This window comes from Cercospora kikuchii, assembly GCF_019650295.1.
Source record: "Cercospora kikuchii DNA, contig_00005, whole genome shotgun sequence".
Taxonomy (NCBI): domain Eukaryota; kingdom Fungi; phylum Ascomycota; class Dothideomycetes; order Mycosphaerellales; family Mycosphaerellaceae; genus Cercospora; species Cercospora kikuchii.
In genome coordinates, this window is record NW_025408586.1 from 85,798 (window position 1) to 106,462 (window position 20,665).

Here is a 20,665-nt window from a genome sequence, read left to right on the forward strand (position 1 = left end):
ATGGTTTGGGATCACAACCTTTCGCAAGTCTGTGCCTTGCCCGCTCCTCGTGTACACATATCCTGACTCCTCAGGATCACTCCAGTGCATTGACTCGGTATGCAAGAACGTGGGAGAACGTGTTGTGCTGGAACGATTCAGGGATTGTGGATACATATGCCACGCATATATCAAAACGAAAGACGACAATCTGCTGTCTTGACTAGCTTTCGAATGTTTGCACGGCTACCAGATCAACGTCACTTCAGGACTGTAAAGGATTTTATACGTAAAGGCCCCTACAGGGCGACACATGAGAAACGCCAGAGGGTGTTGATCTGCTTGCTTGCACATTCTCAATGCATGTTCGACGAAATCATCTCAAGGTGTTTCTGGCGGCGTGTCGCCCTTGCACTCCGGACAGTCCTGATCGTCCTCATCTTCGTTCATCACATGTTCATCGTCCTCTGTCTGCAAATGACTCTCGGTGTAGCATTGCGTGCTGTCGCACACATAGCAATGTATTTGAGTCTGAGTCCATCCTCATCGCGTGCCTCGTGTCTCTGCCGGCAGCCAAAGTATGCGTAGACATTGGTGCACATCTGCTCGGTCAGCGAGAATTCATGTGCAAGCGGGGAAGTCGCCTACTTTTGGGTTGGACCGTAGAGCCGGTACTGGGTGGTGAGAACAATGTTGAAGTGGGTTTTCCACAGAGTAAGGTGGTGAGAGGACGAGGAATGGAGTTCGACGTGGTCGCCTATATACCATGGCCATAGAGACGATACAATATCGGAATCCTTGCACAGCTTGCTGAGGCGAATGTACATCCATTAACTTGCGCCCTTGATCTCCTCGCCTGCGCCCCACTGAAACATAGCACAGTAACGTGCCCACGCTTCCAAGTTGATCGCACGTGGTTTGAAAGTCCTGCATCGGCTCAGCAAACGATGACAAATTCGCGAGCAGCCCGCTTACCATTTATCGTGCTCTGGGTCATACTGTGCCGTAAATGCTCTGAGAGGTGTTCCATTCAATTCAGCACCCACGATGGGTCTCGTCACGCCAAAATCAAACATGAACCATCTCTTTACGTTGAGTTGGCTGTCTACATCTCGTGGCACGTGGACGGCGTCGAAGGGCCCGCAGCCATCGTTGATGCGGAGGGGTCGGTTGTAGAGGTATCTTGAGAAAGCATCGCCGAGTATGAAAGGTCTCTGGCCGGCATGGCTGGGAATGTGCTGTAGACTTTTCGCAGCCTACAGAGATCGCACGCGGTCTTCGTCCTTGTCCTCCGTACAGCCCCTGTAGTGAGCGAGAGTAGTGATTCTGAGCGCGCGGACTCATCGCCACTGAGATGATTTCCACGGTCTGGGTAGTTCCCGAATGGCATGGCTGTCGAATTTGGATGTAGTAATGTAACGTGGAAGTTGAAGCCGTCGAGCCCACCGCCAGATAAGCGTCCTTCGAGCATACAACATGCTAAGCTAGATTGTGCGAATGAATTGCCTTTACAGAATTTAAAAGAAGGCTAAGCACAGTAGCAGCACTAGTCGCGATCGTTGCGAGAAGCATCTCAGTTGCGTGATAGTACTTCTATCGATTCGAAGCAGGGCTCATATTGGCACAACGTAAATAGACGTTTCCTTTTCAACGCACTGATCTCGGCTGGCCGCAAGCAGGGGACGAAATCTGGAGCTCCGTGGCCTACGAAGAAAGAACCCGGATGAATCAAAGATCTAGCGGAATGTCCAACAAGCACCATAGCCTCGAGGAGGCGATTCCGTGGCCTGATCTCTGAGTCGAGCGATGCAGCGACACGGGAGCAGGCTCGCCGCAGCAATCCTTCAGCAACATTTCGGCAGAATGACCAACACAAGAGCTAAAGATACAGACCACGGATGCTGGACTAGGCGAAGAAGCGAGTCCTAGAGGGTTTCTGCTACAACCCTTTCTCGTTTACCCCAAATCGTCGACTTAGGGCTCGATTAAACTCTGCATGGCACTTGCTAAATCGTGCTTCCGGTTGTACAGGGATCATAGAGGGGGGGATGCCGTTTTTGGTAGACGAGGCTGGTAGCGGCTGGCTGGTTTGGGCAATGTTCCTACATACCACGCCCAAAAGGTTGTGCAAATCCCTGCTCAATCATCTCTCTATACATAACTACATCCGGGGTATACTGCTAGCTTCGAAGTTACGCTCGCAGGCTATCCATGTCCATCCAGAGGTCTCTGCATTGACCAGACCTGGAACAAGATCGGAAGTGCCGGGTAAAAGACAGATCCGCCTTGTGTCCGCGCATATGTAAGACTTGAAATTAAACCTTTCGTCACGAAAAGCTTGCTCTGGACATCCGGGAGAGTGGTCCTTCTCGAGCTCTATTAGGCATTCCGCGAAAGTTGACTTGTCCTCCAGCTCGTTATGTAAAGCTAGCTCTGCGCAGCCTTTGAGCCGACTCGTAGGAGATCCGCTTGAGTGTTGCGAACGGGATTAGCGAAAGCGCAGACCTCGTGCAAACGACTGTCGAATTTTGCTCACATGCAGGATATGCGGTCTCGACAACAATTAAGCGACAACTCGGCTCGAGAGCAGCATCGCGAAATAAACACTCTGTCTGGATCCGATCTCATACGCACCGCGGTATTTTCCCAGCAGCGCAACGACCATATAAGTGTACGGACCGCAGAGCTGAAGCAGCGCCGATCTCGATAGAAGTGGATTGACAAGTTAGAGCACAAAATGCGCAAACAGTATCGTCGTTGGAGATCAGAGCATTCCAGTCTTGTAGATAGGAAAATGTTAGTATTTCGAGATGCTGCGCTCATGTACAGGTTCAGCAGCCTCGAGAACGTGCTCCAATGGATTAGCTCGCCCGATGCATGACTCGCGGTGTGATGACATAGTCGCAGCTATACCCGATCTGATCGGGGCTCACCGGCCATTGCGGTGTAGGCAATCGTCCAGGCTTTGACGATATGTCTTGGCAGCAGCCGTGCTGACATGCTCACCCCTGAAATGCTCACCCCTGAAAGTGCAAAGTACCGTGGGCGAGTCCTACTGAGATAAAGTTCAGCCGACCAGCCTTGCTTAGCGCCACATCGCTGCGCACTTTGAGTGCGATGGAGATGATGGCCATTACCCTGGACTGCAAAACGGAAAATGCTCGTGTCAGGTCAAGCAGCGAAGAATAGACTTCTGCGCTGCAGCTACGGCGAACAGGAGAGCCAGAGATAATGAAAGTGAACGGGATGGGATTGCACGGCAATATTCTCGCCAATGCTACATTTGCAACACTATCGCACATAATCTGATCGAGGAATACCATCGAAGGATGTGTGTGCTCAAGTCTACATCCCGCCACATAGGGATTCCGTCAGGCGGGGACTGGGGCTACAGGATCCCTAGAGTATGCTGTACACCTTATAAGACTAGGAAACGCTGCTAATTTCGTGGTCTAATAGTAAGTAATAATCCAGAACGAGCCAGATGTCCGGTTTTGCCACGGAAGTCAAATAATTACCAATGCTTCAGAATTAACCACGTGTCCTTAGATGTCAACGCAATGGGTCGCGCCTGCTAACGATCTGACGAACTTTGATTTCAATTGAAGTGTTCATTCACGTTTCTTGCACCGATACAATCCCCTTTCAGGCGTATGTGAAATAGTCCATCTAGTGTACGAAGGGAAAACCGTGGCCTGCGACCGGGTGAAAAAGTCTCTTATCTGTATTGTTCGTCTCCCATAGCAGCGAACCACTCGAATCGTAAGCTCTTTCTCCTGCAGCCTGGGCAGCATCAGCCAGCGACGCCGCGCCCCTTGCGCCTCCCTGGCCTGCCTCTACGCTCGTAAGCTTCGTACCATTTATAGTATAAGCACGATCCGAGTCTATTCAGCCATGCTGCTCGTCCATCCCGGCGGACTCAGCGTCCTTATAAATTAAAACAAACATCTGCGTTGTGCTGTTCTCTATTGGGAAGTCTATGCGGTGTGGAAGAGCTCGATCCAGACGGCAATATTTGGGATGACGCCGATATAATGACGCGATACTCGTCTCAAATTGAGGAGCCGAGGCGCAGACGTGCCGTGGATTCTGCCGCCTGCCAGTCACTGCCTTGTTGGAAATATGAGAGGATCTTCATTGCGCGCTCCAGCTTAATCTGCCCGTCCACCAGATTATACTAGTTGCTAGCGCTTCGTAATGCCCGCTTTAACGTCGTCATCGCACGCCAATGCCCCTTCGTTACGGCGATTACACATCGGACGCTCACCTGAGCACTAGAATGGTGTGGCCGTATTACTCAACCGACAATTCTCACTAGGGATAATGAGTTTGCGAACCTTGACTTTTGTCCGTCTGCAAATGATACAGGCATTAGTGACTTGAGCTCAGCATTTGCGTGGTCCAGCCTTTATGCTTAATTTCATGTTGCGGCTATTGATAGCTTATGTTCGCGGACCGAATATCGGCCTCAAGAGTTGAATGACCCCTTCCCTGTTCACGAGTGACATGGCCTACGGAGTCGCTGCGGTTCCTCGACGTCTGCCATACTCTGCGACTGCCCTTGCCGCAGCTCTTCAATCTCCGCGCTCCGCTGTTCCACGATCTGGGACAGCGCTCGAGCTTCTACGGCGCCTCTTCGCAATCCTTCCAGAGGCGGGAGCTTACGGAGCTTGACCTCCGTCCTGGGCCTGCCCTTGGAGTCGTTGGAGCTTATGGAGGTGCGCTTGATCCTGAGCAGCTATCCGATTGTTCTGCTCCTTTGCCCATTTACTCTGTCCGGTCCGTAGACCAACACCCTATCTCAGAGTTCTCAGTCGCACAATGCACAGTTGTGCCGTCCGTTTATTTGCTCTGGCTTGGAACTTTCTGACGCGTTATGCTTCGGAAGTATAACACTGACGATCTTGTTGATACGGTGGTACCGAACGGGGTGGAAGCCGAATCTCGTAGTAGGTCTTTCCTGCCTTGCTGTTCCCAGCACATGAAGTTCGACAAGGGGTGCCATTCAGGATTAACTAGCCCAAACTCTACCTCTGCATGAATTATTTGCGTTCAATGCAAGACCTGCACTGGTGACTAGAGACCATGCATTATGCTTTCGACACCATGCTCCAGGATCTTGCTGATTATGAGCACGGCTATTACGGATCAGAGGTGCAATCGAGCATTTCATACACAGAATCGCTGCACCTGGAAACTCGGACTCCGCGTTGCCTGCGCATCTTGGGCAGGAAGTAAATGAGCAGCACTACGCGCACGGAACTTTGATGTCGCTTTTCTACTTAGGACGTCAGCCTACGAATCTGTACCAGATTATAAGCGCGGAGGGACGGCGGTCATCTTCGATTTATAACTGTCGCTACCAGGCTGTTTAGTATGCTCTGGCTCTGGATTTCCAGTCTACTGCTAGTTACCGCCCTGCCACGATATGAGTCTCCCATTCATCCGGACGTCGAAACTGCGGCACGGGGGCAGAGTACGACGTTAGGCAAGCGACTTGCAAAGCGACAGCAAGCATGGACAGGTTATTATCCTTTGTACCTCAATTCGACCGGATGGCCATACTCATACCCAACCTCTTACTACTACGACCCCTACTATCCCAACGATGCTTATAGTACGTATTATTATCCTCAACCTATAAATCCACCAATCCGAGAAGACCTGGGTCCGAATCCTCCATATGTAACGCCAAAGTCATCGTACAATCCGTGTGCCGATCCCAACAGCGTCAGCTGGACCGTGGAGTGCAATGGTGGCGGGTCCCAGAAGACGACGAAGATTGACGGAGGCGCACATTCCCTCGAAGAGACGTCTTCCTTTTTCACTTGGAAGTATGGACCCAAATCGCCCTTTAATCAACCTTTTGCGGCAGTGGGCAATCCAAGCCTCAATGGCCAGTTCAGCGGCGATAAGAACGACGACGACAACAGCAAAAATTGTGTTAATGGCATTGATCAATCCGGCAATGCATGCACGAACAACAATGACAACGGCAACGGCGGCGGTGGGGACTACTGTGTCAACGGCTTGGATTCACTTGGGAACTCTTGCGGCAATAATAATAGCAACAACAATAGTAAAGGTGATAATACGGGTGATTGTGCAGGTGGCTTTGACTCGAATGGCAACGCATGCGGCGGAGGCAACAATAATAGCACTAGTCTGGCTGCTGCAAACGCGAACGTGGGCGCTACTCCGAATGTGAGCCCCGGCATTACGGTGGATCTGCGATGATGAATAGGGGAGTCAGAGGAGTGGAAATGGCAGATGGAACGGGACTGTGAGTCTGAACGTTGCTGTTGCATGCTTCTATTTATTTCCGCAGGCACGTAGAAGCGCTTCTCGCGACAAGTGTTTCCTTTTTGTATGTACAAATACGACGAGCAGTCCCCTCGTTCAATCTACTATATGTCTTTCTACTCTGCTGAGCGTTAGAGTGCCCCCGATCCTCCTGGCCTGAGAACCGACCGATACACACAACCAAACCTTACGCTGCTATGCATGAATTAGTGATCACCAACCTTGGACGGAGCAATAAGAGCGCTACCCTGCTATGCACCTCTGTTTGATCCTTTACCTGAAATTAGAAGAGGGCAACATGAGGACCAGCGTTACGCTTCCTTGGCGCACCAGTGGAAGGAAGCAATAAAACTTTGTGATATTTGAAGTTTTAGCGTAGCCGCCCTGTCGGTATCAACCCAACCCTGGCCCTGACTGGAGTCTAAGAGCCCGAGTTCAATAAAGAATTGCAGCTCTGAGCTGCGGCTGTAATCGCATCTGGGCAATAGTGCGAGATCCAAGCTCTAGCGAAAGCTTGCTGTGAATAGATGGATCACAACCTATGAATGCACGCACCATCCTAGTCATATACACAAAGAGGTTTACCTCTCTCTACGCAATCTCCGATTTTGAACTCCCCGAGTATATAACTAATATTGCTGTTATACTATATTACGAAACAATGACCGTAGTTTATCGTGGTATTTCGCAGCAATCTACACGCCCCTATTGTGGCAAGTACAAAATTTGGTCATCCGCTAATAAGCTCTGAGCTAGAGGAGCTGATCCCTGGGATTGAGTTAGTCGGAACGGTTGGTCAATGTTTCAAAGCCAAGGCTTCCTAGCACTCCTCCAAGGGTGGACAATGATCGTTGTCGCATCCAATATATATATAGAATCCTTCTGATGGAAAATCTCACCGTTACTAACGTGCGTGGTCTGAATATTATATGAGAGTCAAAAGCACGATCCTCGCCACGATGCTCACGTACTTCACCGTCTCGCTTCTACACATCCTAGGAGCACGGAGTACTCCCATCCCGTACGATGTGCCTTTTGCAGAAAATCACAGACTTCCTAATGCTTGCGATCTGCCATTGGGGCCAGCACCATCTCACAAATCTATACCTTTTCATGGCCGAGGAGATTTCGCTCAGCTCATCCATCATACCGACCCTGGATTAGGGCTCTTCTCTCAGACCTACCTGTGGAACAGTAGTTTCTGGAGACCCGGCGCCCCTATCGTTGTTTTCCTACCTGGAGAGTCTCCTATCGACGGGTATTGGATCTTCAACCGGCCCGACGTTTCAACAGTAGGCGTCATTGCCGAAAACCTTGGTGCTGCGACCATCATCCTCGAGCATCGCTATTACGGCTCAAGCCTTCCATACAGTAACTTTACCAAGGCAAATTTGCAGTATCTGACTGTGGACAATGCACTAAGGGACGTGGTGCGGTTCGCTCAGAATTTCATCGCTCCGTGGACTGACGGTCCAAGCACCGCAAAGGACGTACCATGGATTTTGATTGGTATGTAGATTCTCAATGTTAATTTTGAGCCCAGATTGATTGTTTTTAGGTGGAAGCTATTCAGCAGCACAGACCGGCTGGATCGCGAACATGTTCCCAGGCACGTTCTGGGCATATATTTCGGCCTCGCCTATTCTTCAGGCAATTCCTTCTTACTGGGCTTACCTTTTGCCTCTAATGGAGCATGGACCAGAGGGCTGTGTAAGATTGTTGAGCAGCGTCACCCGATTTATAGACGATATCATCGAAGCCGGGGACGAGAAGAATCTGCAGGCAATCAAGACACTCTTTGGACTTGCTGAGATGAAGACGCCAGACTTTCTATACAGTCTAAGCGAAATCTGGGGTGACTGGAGTATCATTGACATCGGTCAGAATGACACGGCAATCGAGGCCTACTGCGGTTGGGTTGAAGGCTCAGACCCCGACCTGGAATTGGATGACATGTTCCTGGAACTCGACAAGTCAATAGAAGTCCAGGCAGACTGGGCTACATCGTCCGAGCAAACCATTCGAGCTCTTCAAACCTACTCTGCAGGCTTTCGAAAATATATTGCCCCGAACTTGTGTATCAACGGAACATGTTTGGACGAGTCCTACGCGCGACTAAGCGAGCCCCTGAACGGGCAGATGTATGAGTGGCTTCTATGCAACGATATGATGGGTGGATATGTGACTGGGGCACCTTTGGGGGCTTTATCAACTCCGCTGGTGAGTCGCTTCCTTACCTACGACTACTTCCAGACGAGGTGCGCGATGGTCCATTCGCCAGAATCGAGCGCAGAGCTCGAAGACACAGCATCAGGCCATCGCACCGCCGAGGCCTTCAACAGATATACAGGTGGTTGGTTTCCGACGGATGCACGGCGCATCATCTACAGTGCCGGCGAGATGGACGTATGGCGAGAGATGTCGGTTTCGGCGAGACTACGCCCTGGTGGGCCGCTGCAGAGCGACCCTGAATCGGATGTTGTCGTGCACTTGATCAAAACAGGTTGGCATCATAGTGAGATGTATACTCGTAACGCGGAATTGGACGATGAAGTTCAGCGTGTGCGTGATCAAGAAGTAGACCAGATATGTTACTGGACACAACAATGGCCAGGATATCGCTAGTTGTTACAATAGTATATAATTTCTATAATGTTAGTAAAATGAGTGTTACTATAGGAGTAGTCTTGCTCGATCTAGCAGGTACCTACTAGACCTATATTGCTTACTTATGTACTATACCTACCTTCTTAGGTAGATAATACTTATATATAATATTATTAACGAAGTAGCCTCCTGTTACGGTTTGATTGGACGACACAGCCAAGAACTGATCAAGCAGAGTGGCTGCGATCAGTCTGAGGGTCACGTGAGTGATCACTGAGCAGCAGAGCGATCAGCGATCACTGATCACGTGTTACGGTTCTGACCGTCACGACTCCCCCTGCCCAGTCATCTTTCGTGGACACACGGCTGCGCCCGGTCACGGGACAAGGAAGGATCTCTCATACCCTGAGAGATCCTCCTGCATATGAAGGAACGGATCTCTCGCTCTCTCGACAGAGCAGCGGACCGGGTCTCTCACGTACACAACAGACCCGGAGGAACATATGGGATTCTCCTTTGTATATAGCGAGCGATGAATATCGCCTCTCTAGATAGTGATCGCGTGCAACTCACTGTTCTATCTCACTGATTGGAATCAAGTGAATCTTCCTACTTCGTTACCTTCCTCTAGACTACCCGACAAGCTCAAATCCCGATCGAGCTCAAGCTTCTGCTTAGTGAGATCTTAGGTCATCAGCATCCCGCTCATAACCTAACAGCTTTGTACGCCCTTAAGGATGTCTACCACAGGAAGCTCCAGGGGGAATCCCGCCCCCAGCGAAGCAGGATCCAGCCGCAGCAAGCCAGTCCAACCTCCAAGACCGACTCCACCAGATGACTCCGACGACGAAGATAGTGGCCCAAGACCGAGAAGCTTCAAACCAGCGAAGCCTGACCACTTCTATGGAGGTCGGAACAAGTTCGACGATTGGGTCAACCAGATGGACATGTTCCTCATGTTCAACCCCGTCGAAGGAAATCTCAAGACTGTCTTTGCCAGCACGTACCTCAGAGGTAGTGCACAGAACTGGATCAAACCCCACCTCAAGGTCTATCTGGACAGCGAGGGACGACAGGACCCTACCGGCATGTTCAGAGACTACACGACTTTCAAGATCAAACTCAAGGAGATCTTCGGATCTTCCAATGAGGTAACCCAAGCGATCAGGGTTATCCAGCACCTCAAGCAACGTACCTCAGCATCCGAATATGCAGCCAAGTTCGAGGAACACTCTCAGGTGACTGGATGGGACCAACAGGCGTTAATGACGATGTTCAGACGTGGACTCAAAGACTCGGTCAAGGACCAGTTAATGAACCACGGAGGAACACTTGACACCCTGAAGGATTTGACCGAAGCGGCTATTGAAATCGACGACCGGCTCTACGAGAGAGCGCTGGAACGCAAGTACGACTCCAAGGTTGGAGGAACCGCCGGGTTCACCCCAGACTATGGAAGGAACCGCGGATACCATTCCAAGCCAAATAATCAGTCCAACAAACCATACTACGGACCCCAACCAATGGAACTCGACGTTACCCAGAAAGGTCGAAAGATCAAAGGAAGAGGCAAGCCAAAGGGCAAACCCAAGAAGAAACAAGGTAGCGATAAGACTTGTTACAACTGTGGCAAACCAGGCCACTTTGCGAGGGATTGCCGTTCTAAGAACATGGTGCAGCGACAATCCATCAACACGATGCAACGAAGAGAAGAAGGACGAGGTGGTTATAACGACAATAACTCCCCTCAGGAGGTCTGACTTCTAGGCATGATACAACGAAAATCGGAAGGAACGCCAATCCCGCCAGAATGGATTGCGCGAGAAAAGAACATCGAGCAAGACTACATAAACCTCGATGAACGACTTGAAGAATGGGATCGACTAATCAACCTGGTTCGCGAAAAAGAAGACTCGCTCAGAGCACGGGGACAAGAACGCACCGAGTCAACCCACAAGCTTCGCGACTTCCACAATCGAATCGTGGGAGAAAGGAACAAGGTTGTCCAAGAGATAAATCGACAGATCCGAGCAAGTCAATTTTCCGATAACACCCAGAGAGACGTAAGGACCTTCGGTATGATATCTCGGAAGAGAGAGAACAAGGCGACTACCGAAGAAGACGACCAACTTATACTACTCGATCGGCTCAACCGACAAATAAGCGAGATCGAGAACGAAATGCATCCCCTCACCTCGAAGACCGGGCTGTGGACGGACCAGGAATACAAGCGATTCAGGGAACTGATTCGACAGTATAGCAGGATAACCAACGAACTCGAAGTTCTAAGGGACGCAATGGTCGAAGAACCTACGACAAAACGGACGTTTGGAATGATGCAACGACGAAGCATCCCAACACAGATCCGCTGGGAAGAACGTCACGGACACGGAAGCCTTCACTGGCGATTCTGTTACGATGACGCATGCCAAACCCACATCTCTTCCAAGAGGGAGAACAACTTCTTCCCGATCGAACCAATCCGAGAAGAAGATCCTCCAATCCGGCGATATGATGACGGAAGTAGGCCCTTGCCTGTTCCAGAGGAGCTGCAAGAGTTAGCACCACACCTCAGACTCGCCGAGGAAGAAAATAACGACGAATCTTGCCATGAAAACCAAGAGAATATCCCTCCTGAAATTGACTCCGAGGAGGAAGGGCAAGACTCGTCCGCAGACGAAGAAGACGTGTCGGAGGAATCATCCGATGAAGAATCAGACCCGGATGACGAAATCACGACATTCACGTGTACCCAGGCAGGAATGATGCGCAAGGTTATGCTATTCCTGGCTATGCGACAAGAAGACATATTCCCGAGAATTGGTGGGAAACGATACCTACACCCCACCAAGTTCGATCGCGCACTCAAGGAACTTCGTATCAAACTCCGGAACCAGCCGAGAGTCTCTGTACAGTACGACTTCAGGTCACTGGTACAGGAACTCGTTCCTATCGGGAGCACGATCACACCATTCGGATATGTCACACCGAGCGAAGAAATCGTGCCGAACTCAGCACGAGAAAACATACGCCGAATCTCCGAACAATATGCCAAGATACAACAATGTCAATCGATGTACGCTTGCATCGAAACACCGGAGGAGAAGACAATACACGAAACAATCAGATACACGTCACATCAGATCCGAGAATGGTATAGAACACCTACCATCGAGACCCAGTCGGGAAAAGGATCGACTCTCAAGGAATGAGCGTCCAAAGAGAGTTCTGCAACACGGAAAGCGCTCAAGCATCAACATCAGTCTTTCGCACCAACATTACCGTCAACGGACACAAGGTCCAAGCCATGATTGATTCTGGAGCGAGCGGGAACTTTGCCTCCAAATCATTTGTGAAGCGATATGGGATAGCTACCCAATCGAAGGACGAAGGGTACGAATTGATCGCAGTCGACGGATCATCGTTACCAAGCGTGGAACGAGAAACCATTCCGTTACCACTCGCTATCCAACAGCACCACGAGGAAATTGTCCTAGACATCACTGACATGGCCAGTCATGACGTCGTACTAGGCATACCTTGGTTGAGAAAGCACAATCCAATTATCGATTGGAGACGAGGAGTACTCAGGTTTGAACAATGCGATTGCGTTATCGGCATTGACCCTATGCAGCGACAGAGTTCACTGATAGATGAGGCTAGGAGACAGATCAACGAAATGACACTCCAGCCGCCCGGAGCTACGAAACAGTCGAGCCCAACTCGGACAGTCACTCTCGATGGCAAGAAGGACAAGCAAGTCACGAGAACTGATGGAAGTAACGCACCATCGAAGGATACGGTTTCGGAACCCGCTATCCCCAAAGAGTATCAAAAATGGGCGAAACTCTTTGAAGAGGTAGAAGACATCACCGCTTTACCTAAACACCAGACATGGGATCACCGGATCAACCTGAAACCCGGAACGGAGCCCCCATTCGTGCCACTATTCAAGAAATCCGAACACGCGCTCCAAGAAGAGGATAAGTGGCTACGCAAGATGCTAGCCAAGGGCTGGATACGAAAATCCAGGTCCAGTGCAGGCGCACCTATCTTCGGCGTTCCAAAGCCCAACGGGAAGACACGAATCGTCGTTGACTACAGGAAACTCAACGACATCACAATCAAGAACCGATATCCACTACCCAACATTGAGGAATCACAGGACAGACTCACCGGATCAGACTGGTATACGAAGATCGACCTACGAGACGCATTCTATGCTATCCGCATGGCGGAAGGCGAGGAATGGAAAACAGCGTTTCGAACACGCTATGGACTGTACGAGTTCACGGTTATGCCCATGGGATTAACCAACGCTCCAGCCTCCTGTCAGGAGATGGTAAACGATATTCTCAGGGACCTGCTCGACATATGCGTCATCGCATACATGGACGACATCCTCGTCTACACTAAAGGATCTCTCGAGAAACACAAACGACAAGTACAAGGCGTATTCGAGAGACTCTCCCGAGTAGGATTCCGGACCGCACCCGAGAAATGCGAATTCCACAAGAAGGAAGTCAAATTCCTTGGCTTTATCATCAATACAAGAGGAATCGCAATCGACCCGGAAAAGATCGAATCTATCAAAACATGGCCGACTCCGAAAACAGTCAAGGATGTACAGTCATTCCTTGGACTAGCCAACTACAATCGGAAGTTCATCAGAGACTATTCTAAGATCGCCACACCACTGTCAGACCTTACAAAGAAGGACCTCAAATGGAAATGGGAACAACAACATCAGGAAGCATTTAACAGGCTAGTACAGATGTGTTGCAAAGCACCAGTACTAATGATGTTCGACACCAAGAAGCCAGTCTTCATCGAGACTGACGCATCGGATCTAGCCATAGGAGCATGCCTCACACAGATGCATGATGGGAAACGACACCCAGTGGCTTACTATTCACGGAAAATGTCACCCGCGGAACAAAACTACGATGTCCATGACAAGGAACTGCTAGCCATCGTTGCAGCACTGCAACACTGGAACTACTACGCGGAAGGAGCACCAGGACTAACGATTCTTTCTGATCACAAGAATCTGACCTACTTCACTACGACTAAAGTACTGACCCGAAGACAGGCCCGCTGGTCGGAACTGCTCGGACAGTACAAGTTCGAAATCCGCTATACTCCAGGGAAAGAGAATGGTAGAGCAGATGCCTTGAGTCGAAGGGTCGACTACATGGAAGGAAAAGAACCCGTACAACAACGAGTTCTCAAGGCCAACCCGGACGGAAGCCTTAGTGCCAACACACAAGAATTCAACAACATAGTGCGAATCCTCAACGACACAGAGGAACAGTTTCCAATACTACAGGGAAAATACCAGGTACCGAAGGACCGAGAAGAAGAATGCATACGACAACATCACGACGATCCCTCGAGAGGACACCCAGGAGCAACCAAGACGGTAGAGCTCATCCAGAGAAGTTTCAGCTTTCCACAAATGCGACAAAAAGTGCTCAGATACATCAAGCGCTGCGAACATTGCCAAAGAAACAAGGCCGAACGACACGCGAAATACGGACATATACAGTTCAGGACTCCGCCACAACAACCTTGGGACGAAGTTACAATGGACTTTATTACCAAACTTCCGCCCTCGAAAGACAAGGTCACTGAAAACACATTCGACATGATCATGGTCATGGTCGACAGGCTCACCAAATATGCACACTTCATACCTGCAAGCGAAAAATACACAGCAGAACAACTCGGATACCTCGTGATGGACAGACTGGTACGATACCACGGATTCCCGCAAGTCTTTATTACCGACAGAGACAAACTATTCACGTCAAACTACTGGAAAACACTAGTCGGAACGATCGGAATCAAACACAAACTATCTACAGCCTACCATCCAGAAACAGATGGGCAAACGGAAAGGACAAACCAGACCCTGGAACAATATTTGCGACACTACATCAATCACGCACAAGATAACTGGGTTACACTGCTCCCCATGGCACAAATAGCACTCAACAACCACAAGTCAGAAACTACGCAGGCTACGCCATTCTTTGCGAATTATGGACGAAATCCAAATCTTTTCGGAAACCCGCATAGTCACCCCCAAGCTGAAAGAGCGATGGTTGCGGCACAAGATATGAAGACCATTCACAAAAAATTAGAAAACCGCATCCAAGACTCACAAAAGGCAATCGCCAAATCCCGAAAAGACAAGAGAAAAATGGCACCTCAGCTTAAAAAGGGGGATAAGGTCTACCTTCTTACCAAAAATCTGAAGACAAGAAAGAAGACCAAGAAATTGGATCACGTCAAGGTCGGACCATTTTTAATTGACGAAGCCAGAGGACCAGTCAACTACCGACTCAAGCTACCAAAGGATGCAAAGATCCACCCGGTGTTCCACGTATCGTTATTGGAACCCGCTGACGCCGAAACTCCATGCCAAAAAACATTCCACTTCCAGCCAGAAGAGGAAGACGAGTTCGAAGTCGAAAAAATCCTAGACCAAAGGGGCCAGAAGTTCCTAGTCAAGTGGAAAGGATACGACGAGTCCGAAAGCACCTGGGAACCTCGAAGGAACCTCACGAACTGCCAAAAGCTCATCAGCGACTTTCTCTGGAAGGCGTAAGACGAACCAACCTTACGAACTGCCGCCAGCCTCCAGTACGGTCCCACCGGGGTCGGCAAGGGAACCAAGATCCCAGTAATCGCTCGAGAGACCCTCGATAGCACCCCAGGTACCTGGAGACAAATGCAACGAGAAACCAGAGGCCGACTCGGGAAAGGTCAGAGTCTCAGCCTCCGCCCGCTCCTCAGCCTCCAACTCCTCGATGTTTGCAATCTCCACCGCGATAGCATCGTCCGCGCGACGATCTACCAAGTCCATCTGTTGCCGAAGCCTCATTTCCCGAGCAAAAGCAACCCGGGAAGCCTCGTGGGCGGCTTCAAGAGCACGGCGGGCGTCCTCCTGTGCACGCCTCGCATCCTCTATCCCCTTCAGGAGCTTCTCTTTCTCAGTACGGAGACGGTCAAACTCCGACTTGGTGACCTTGATATCACATCGCTGACCGCGACGCACACATTCATTACACTTTCCCGAGCGAGTATGGACCTTGCACACGCGCTTGTGTTTTGCGCAAGTCGAACAAGCACGAACCATGATGGTACCCTGAAGATCCAGAAAATCCGCAAGACGGTGACGACGCGAGGTGGAGGATTCAGAGGGGACACGAGGCATCGCGGAAGAAGGCCATAAATCCAGAAAGCGGGAATGTGACGAGCTTATGAGTAAGCTTCGGGACGAAGCTAGGCTAAAAGGGGGATGGTGTTACGGTCCATGTGACAAGAGGCTCAGCCCGAGCGGACGCTGGGGCCTGAGGCATACGCCAAGGGTCCAATGATCAGAGGCGCTCAGACCAACACCATCCTGATCACACTGATCACACTGAGCAGAATGATCAGGACCTTGATCAGCGCGATCAGTATGCTCAGAAGCATGAGCAGAATCCTTTTGTATATATCGAGCGATGAGTATCGCCTCTCTAGATAGCCATCGCGTACAACTCACTGTTCTACCTCACTGATTGGAATCAAGTGAACCTTCCTACTTCGTTGCCTTCCTCTAGACTACCCGACAAGCTCAAACCCCGATCGAGCCCAAGCTTCTGCTTAGTGAGATCTTAGGTCATCAGCCTCCCGCAGATAAACCTAACATGCTCCCTCTACTCCGTCTGAGCAGCTTTCCGTCACGTGACGGAGCAGCCCTTCTTGCCAAGCCTTGCCCGCTCCGCAGAGCGTAAGCGAATGGCTGTGGTCGCTTCTCGCTAAACCGTGACAACTGCCTGGAAGCCGGCGGAATATAGTGACGCCGGCTCCGGCTCACGTGCGCGGGAAGCACGGGAGCGCCTGCACACTTGTACGCTCGAGGAGAGAAGGCAAAACACGAACATAGCAAGAATCTCACTTTTCGGAATTCAGTCGTAACACCGTGCAAAATATCCATCCAAGAAGGCACTGCAACGCTACGCGGTCAGACGCGTTGCCCACCGCGCCTGCTGCGATGGCGGAGCTATGGCCAGAGGTGGTGATGTGGCCCACAGAATACAGAGAGCATGCCCTCAAACTCATGAAGTACCTGCTGGAAATCCGCAGCTGTATCGACCGCAATGGAAGCCGGGTCGTGCCAACGGAGGTCGCAACGATGATGATCCAATGCGCGACGACGTTCGTTGCAAAAGCACAGAACATCCCCGACATGACCCCTATCCAAGGCGCGCTGCATGAGATGCGTGGAGACGCGAAGGCAATGACAGAGGAGGCGTCGCAGAGACTAGAAGCACCGAGGGAAGAGCTACGAGGTACAAATACACAAATAGAGAGGATCGCCGTGGTCGGCGAGGAGACGAAGGGAGCAGCAAAAGAGGCAGGGGAAGTGGGCAAGGTAGGAGTCGCAATCATGAGGGACGTCAAAAACAACAACCTACAGAATCATAAGAGCGCGCCAATGAGCTATGCAGCAGCAGTAGCGAGCGGTACACTAGCCAGCAGTACGCACAACCCTCACCACACACAGACCGCATCTACCCAGAGCCAGCGTGAAATCATCGTAAACATCAGAAACCCTGTAACCATTGAACGCTTGCGCGCAATGAACCCGCAGCATCTCAAATCCCACATTGACCGCGCCCTTGAACAGAGCGCGAACGAACAAATAGCAGAGATCAAAATCATGTCCGCTAATCAGCTCAAGAGTGGAGACCTCGTCGTTAGGATGGCAAGCATCAGCGAGACACAGACACTACAACAACACAGCGAGGAGTGGGCTCGTTGCGTCGGGGAGGGGGCCTCTGTTCGCGTCCCGACATACGGCGTCATTGTTCACAGCATCCGCACGCACTCTATCGACATGGACAAATTCACGGAAAATCGAGATGAGATCCTGCACGAGAACCGGCCTTTCATCCCTCGAGCGGAAATCAAATACATAGAATGGCTTACGCGAAGCGGTGCGAAGAAGTCGACGACCTCTGTCATCATCGAGTTCGCGCGACCTGAAGATGCCAACAAAATCATCAGCGAGGGCCTCGTGTGGCACGGCGAGCTTTGCCAGTGCGAGAGGTACGACCGACAGTGTCGGGTCAAGCAGTGCTTCAATTGTCAGAAATACGGCCACATAGGAACCCAGTGCAAGACAACAATGAGATGTGGCTACTGTGCTCAGGAGCACCAATCCCGGGACTGTCCATCGAAGAGGGAGCGCGACGGACCCAGGAAGTGCGCGGCGTGCCACGGGGAGCATGAGGCATGGAGCCAACAGTGCCCGACACGACAAGAAGAAATGGCCCGCGCCAAGGCAGCATATGCCACAAGAGCGCCATTCTACCCAGTCTCGGCATCCGCGATGTCTGTAACCCCACCTGGCAGCAACGGGACAGTGCTACGCCGGTACTGGCAGCGGTCTTGGCTCGTTGGACAAGGAGAACGAGCCTCCGACTGGACCTGGCAGTCAGAGGCCGCAGCGAACATACCATCCCACTAGGAAAGCGCTAGAGTCTCCGCACGTCAATGGGATGGGACGCAACAGTAGCCAGCAAATGGACATTGACGTAGAGAGCGACTCATGAGGAGGAACCCTACATTCAGCATATTACAGTACAACGTCCGGAAGTCACGGGACACGGTCATGGCCACGCTACTGCGCGATCCCAAGATAGGCGACTTCGATGTCCTCGCCATACAAGAACTGTGGAACAACCCCTTCACAGACACGACACACCACCCGGCGAAAAACCTCTTCCACCTCTGCTATGCTTCCATCAGCGCGGAGGGAAAGCCGACACGAGTATGCTTCTTCGTCCACAAGCAACTCGATCATGCCCAGTGGCGGTTTGATTGGCATAGCGAAGACATCTGCTCGCTCACGTTCCAGTTTGGAGACGAGGAAACACCGAGGAGCCTCGAGATATTCAACACCTATAACCCGCCCCGAAGCACAGAACATCGGACGAGCGTTCTGCCTTTCCTGAGGCGACTGCTCGAGAGATCTACCGCCAACGAGCGAATGGTGATTGGGAACTTAAACCTCCTCCATTCCCTCTGGGGCGGGGAGCATATCGTGCGGCCAGACGCTGAAGCTATAGAACTGTTTGAACTCATGGAGCAGAACACACTACAGAACACATTTCCATCGGGAACCATCACTTATGAGGAAGGCAGCTCTCGAACCACGATCGACTTATGTCTCGCCACAATAGGCCTCATGGACAGGGTGGTGCGCAGCCAGGTGGACCACGAACTGGACCACGATTCAGACCATCTTCCGATCGCTACGACTATCGACCTACAGCTCCCGCGTCGCACAGAAACAGCACGGAGGAACTGGAAGAGGCTCAACGAGAAGCAGTACCGTGAGGCACTCGAGAAGACGCTCCCTTCGCTACAACACCCGAGAACAAAGGTAGCTCTAGATAGATATGTCGAGCAAATTATTACGACGATTAACGAGGCTGTCGATTGGGCTCTACCCAAGACGACGCCGTCGAGCAGAATGAGGCAAGGATGGAATGAGCAATGCTCTAAGGTCCTCGCAGAGGCAAAACGTCTGAAACGGAGATTCAGTCGAGAGCGTACGGAGGACGACTGTGAAGCCTACCGAAAAGCAAGAAACAAAAAGACCAGAGTTATTCGAAAGGCGTTGAAACAGGCCCATCGCGACCGGGTCGAAGAAGCATCACAGTCGCCTCAAGCGCTATGGAAACTCGCAAAGTGGGCGAGAAATCGCCACAGCCAGCTGCCAAGCATCACTCCTGCGATCGTAGACCTAGAGACAGGGACAGAAGTCGCAGAGGCTAGCGGGAAAGCAGCACTCTTCAGAAATACCTTTTTCCCTGAGCCTCCCCATGCAGATCTTAACGATATCGCGTCAGCGCAGTACCCGGAGCCAATCCCGCTACCCAGAATCACAGAAAAGGAAGTCATCGAGGCGATTACATCTAGCAAGGCATTCAAAGCACCTGGACCCGACCAGATCACGAACAAAGCGCTGCAAGCGGGCAAATCAGCCCTCGTAAGCCACTTGAGCAATATCTTCAACAGCAGCATCGACCTCGCATACTGCGCAGCGCACTTCCGCCGATCTACGACGGTGGTGTTACGGAAGCCAGGCAAGGACAATTACACGACGCCAAAGGCATACCGACCCATCGCCCTCTTAAACACTATCGGAAAGACAATAGATGCCATCCTGGCAAGGAGGCTGAGCTACATAGCCGAGACTCACAGCCTCCTCCCTCGCGCACATATCGGCGGTCGGAGACAGAAATCGACAGAACATGCCCTCCACAACATAATAGACAGGATATATCAAGCGTGGAACACAGGTCAGGGACAAGTCGCGAGCCTGCTGCTACTCGATGTCTCAGGAGCGTTCGATAATGTTTCGCACGAGCGATTATCACATGACCTAAGGGCACGCAGGGTGGACGAGAGACTAGTCCGATGGATAGCGAGTTTCCTGAGCAATCGATCGACAGACGTTGTACTTGACGGCTTCCAATCCCCACCATACACCGTATCTACAGGTATCCCGCAAGGATCCCCGTTGTCGCCCATCCTGTATATCTACTATAACTCTAGCCTTATTCAGCCAAGCAACACAGATAGCGACCCGGAGAGCACCACAACTGTTACGGGATATATCGATGACGCCGCACTTCTCGCTTGGGGTGACTCTACAGAAGACACGTGCTCCAAGCTCGAACAAATGCTAGAAAAGGCCCAGCACTGGGCACGC

At 51.1% G+C, this 20,665-nt stretch overlaps 3 protein-coding genes across 3 annotated transcripts; 2 read left to right on the forward strand and 1 right to left on the reverse strand.

Annotated features, from left to right (window-relative positions):
• Positions 1 to 5,355: 5,355 nt before the first annotated feature.
• On the forward strand, positions 5,356 to 6,216 carry CKM354_000784800 (uncharacterized protein; the record flags this gene model as incomplete). Its single annotated transcript, XM_044803209.1, has 1 exon — positions 5,356 to 6,216. One exon carries the CDS (start codon positions 5,356 to 5,358, stop codon positions 6,214 to 6,216), a length of 861 nt encoding a protein of 286 aa, XP_044659144.1.
• Positions 6,217 to 7,241: 1,025 nt separating this feature from the next.
• CKM354_000784900 (uncharacterized protein) lies at positions 7,242 to 8,907 on the forward strand (the record flags this gene model as incomplete). Its single annotated transcript, XM_044803210.1, has 2 exons — positions 7,242 to 7,791; positions 7,841 to 8,907. The coding sequence occupies 2 exons, from the start codon at positions 7,242 to 7,244 to the stop codon at positions 8,905 to 8,907; spliced, it is 1,617 nt and encodes a 538-aa protein (XP_044659145.1).
• A 6,607-nt stretch (positions 8,908 to 15,514) lies between these two features.
• On the reverse strand, positions 15,515 to 16,111 carry CKM354_000785000 (uncharacterized protein; the record flags this gene model as incomplete). The annotated part of the gene is made up of 1 exon (XM_044803211.1): positions 15,515 to 16,111. The coding sequence occupies one exon, from the start codon at positions 16,109 to 16,111 to the stop codon at positions 15,515 to 15,517; it is 597 nt and encodes a 198-aa protein (XP_044659146.1).
• Positions 16,112 to 20,665: the final 4,554 nt, after the last annotated feature.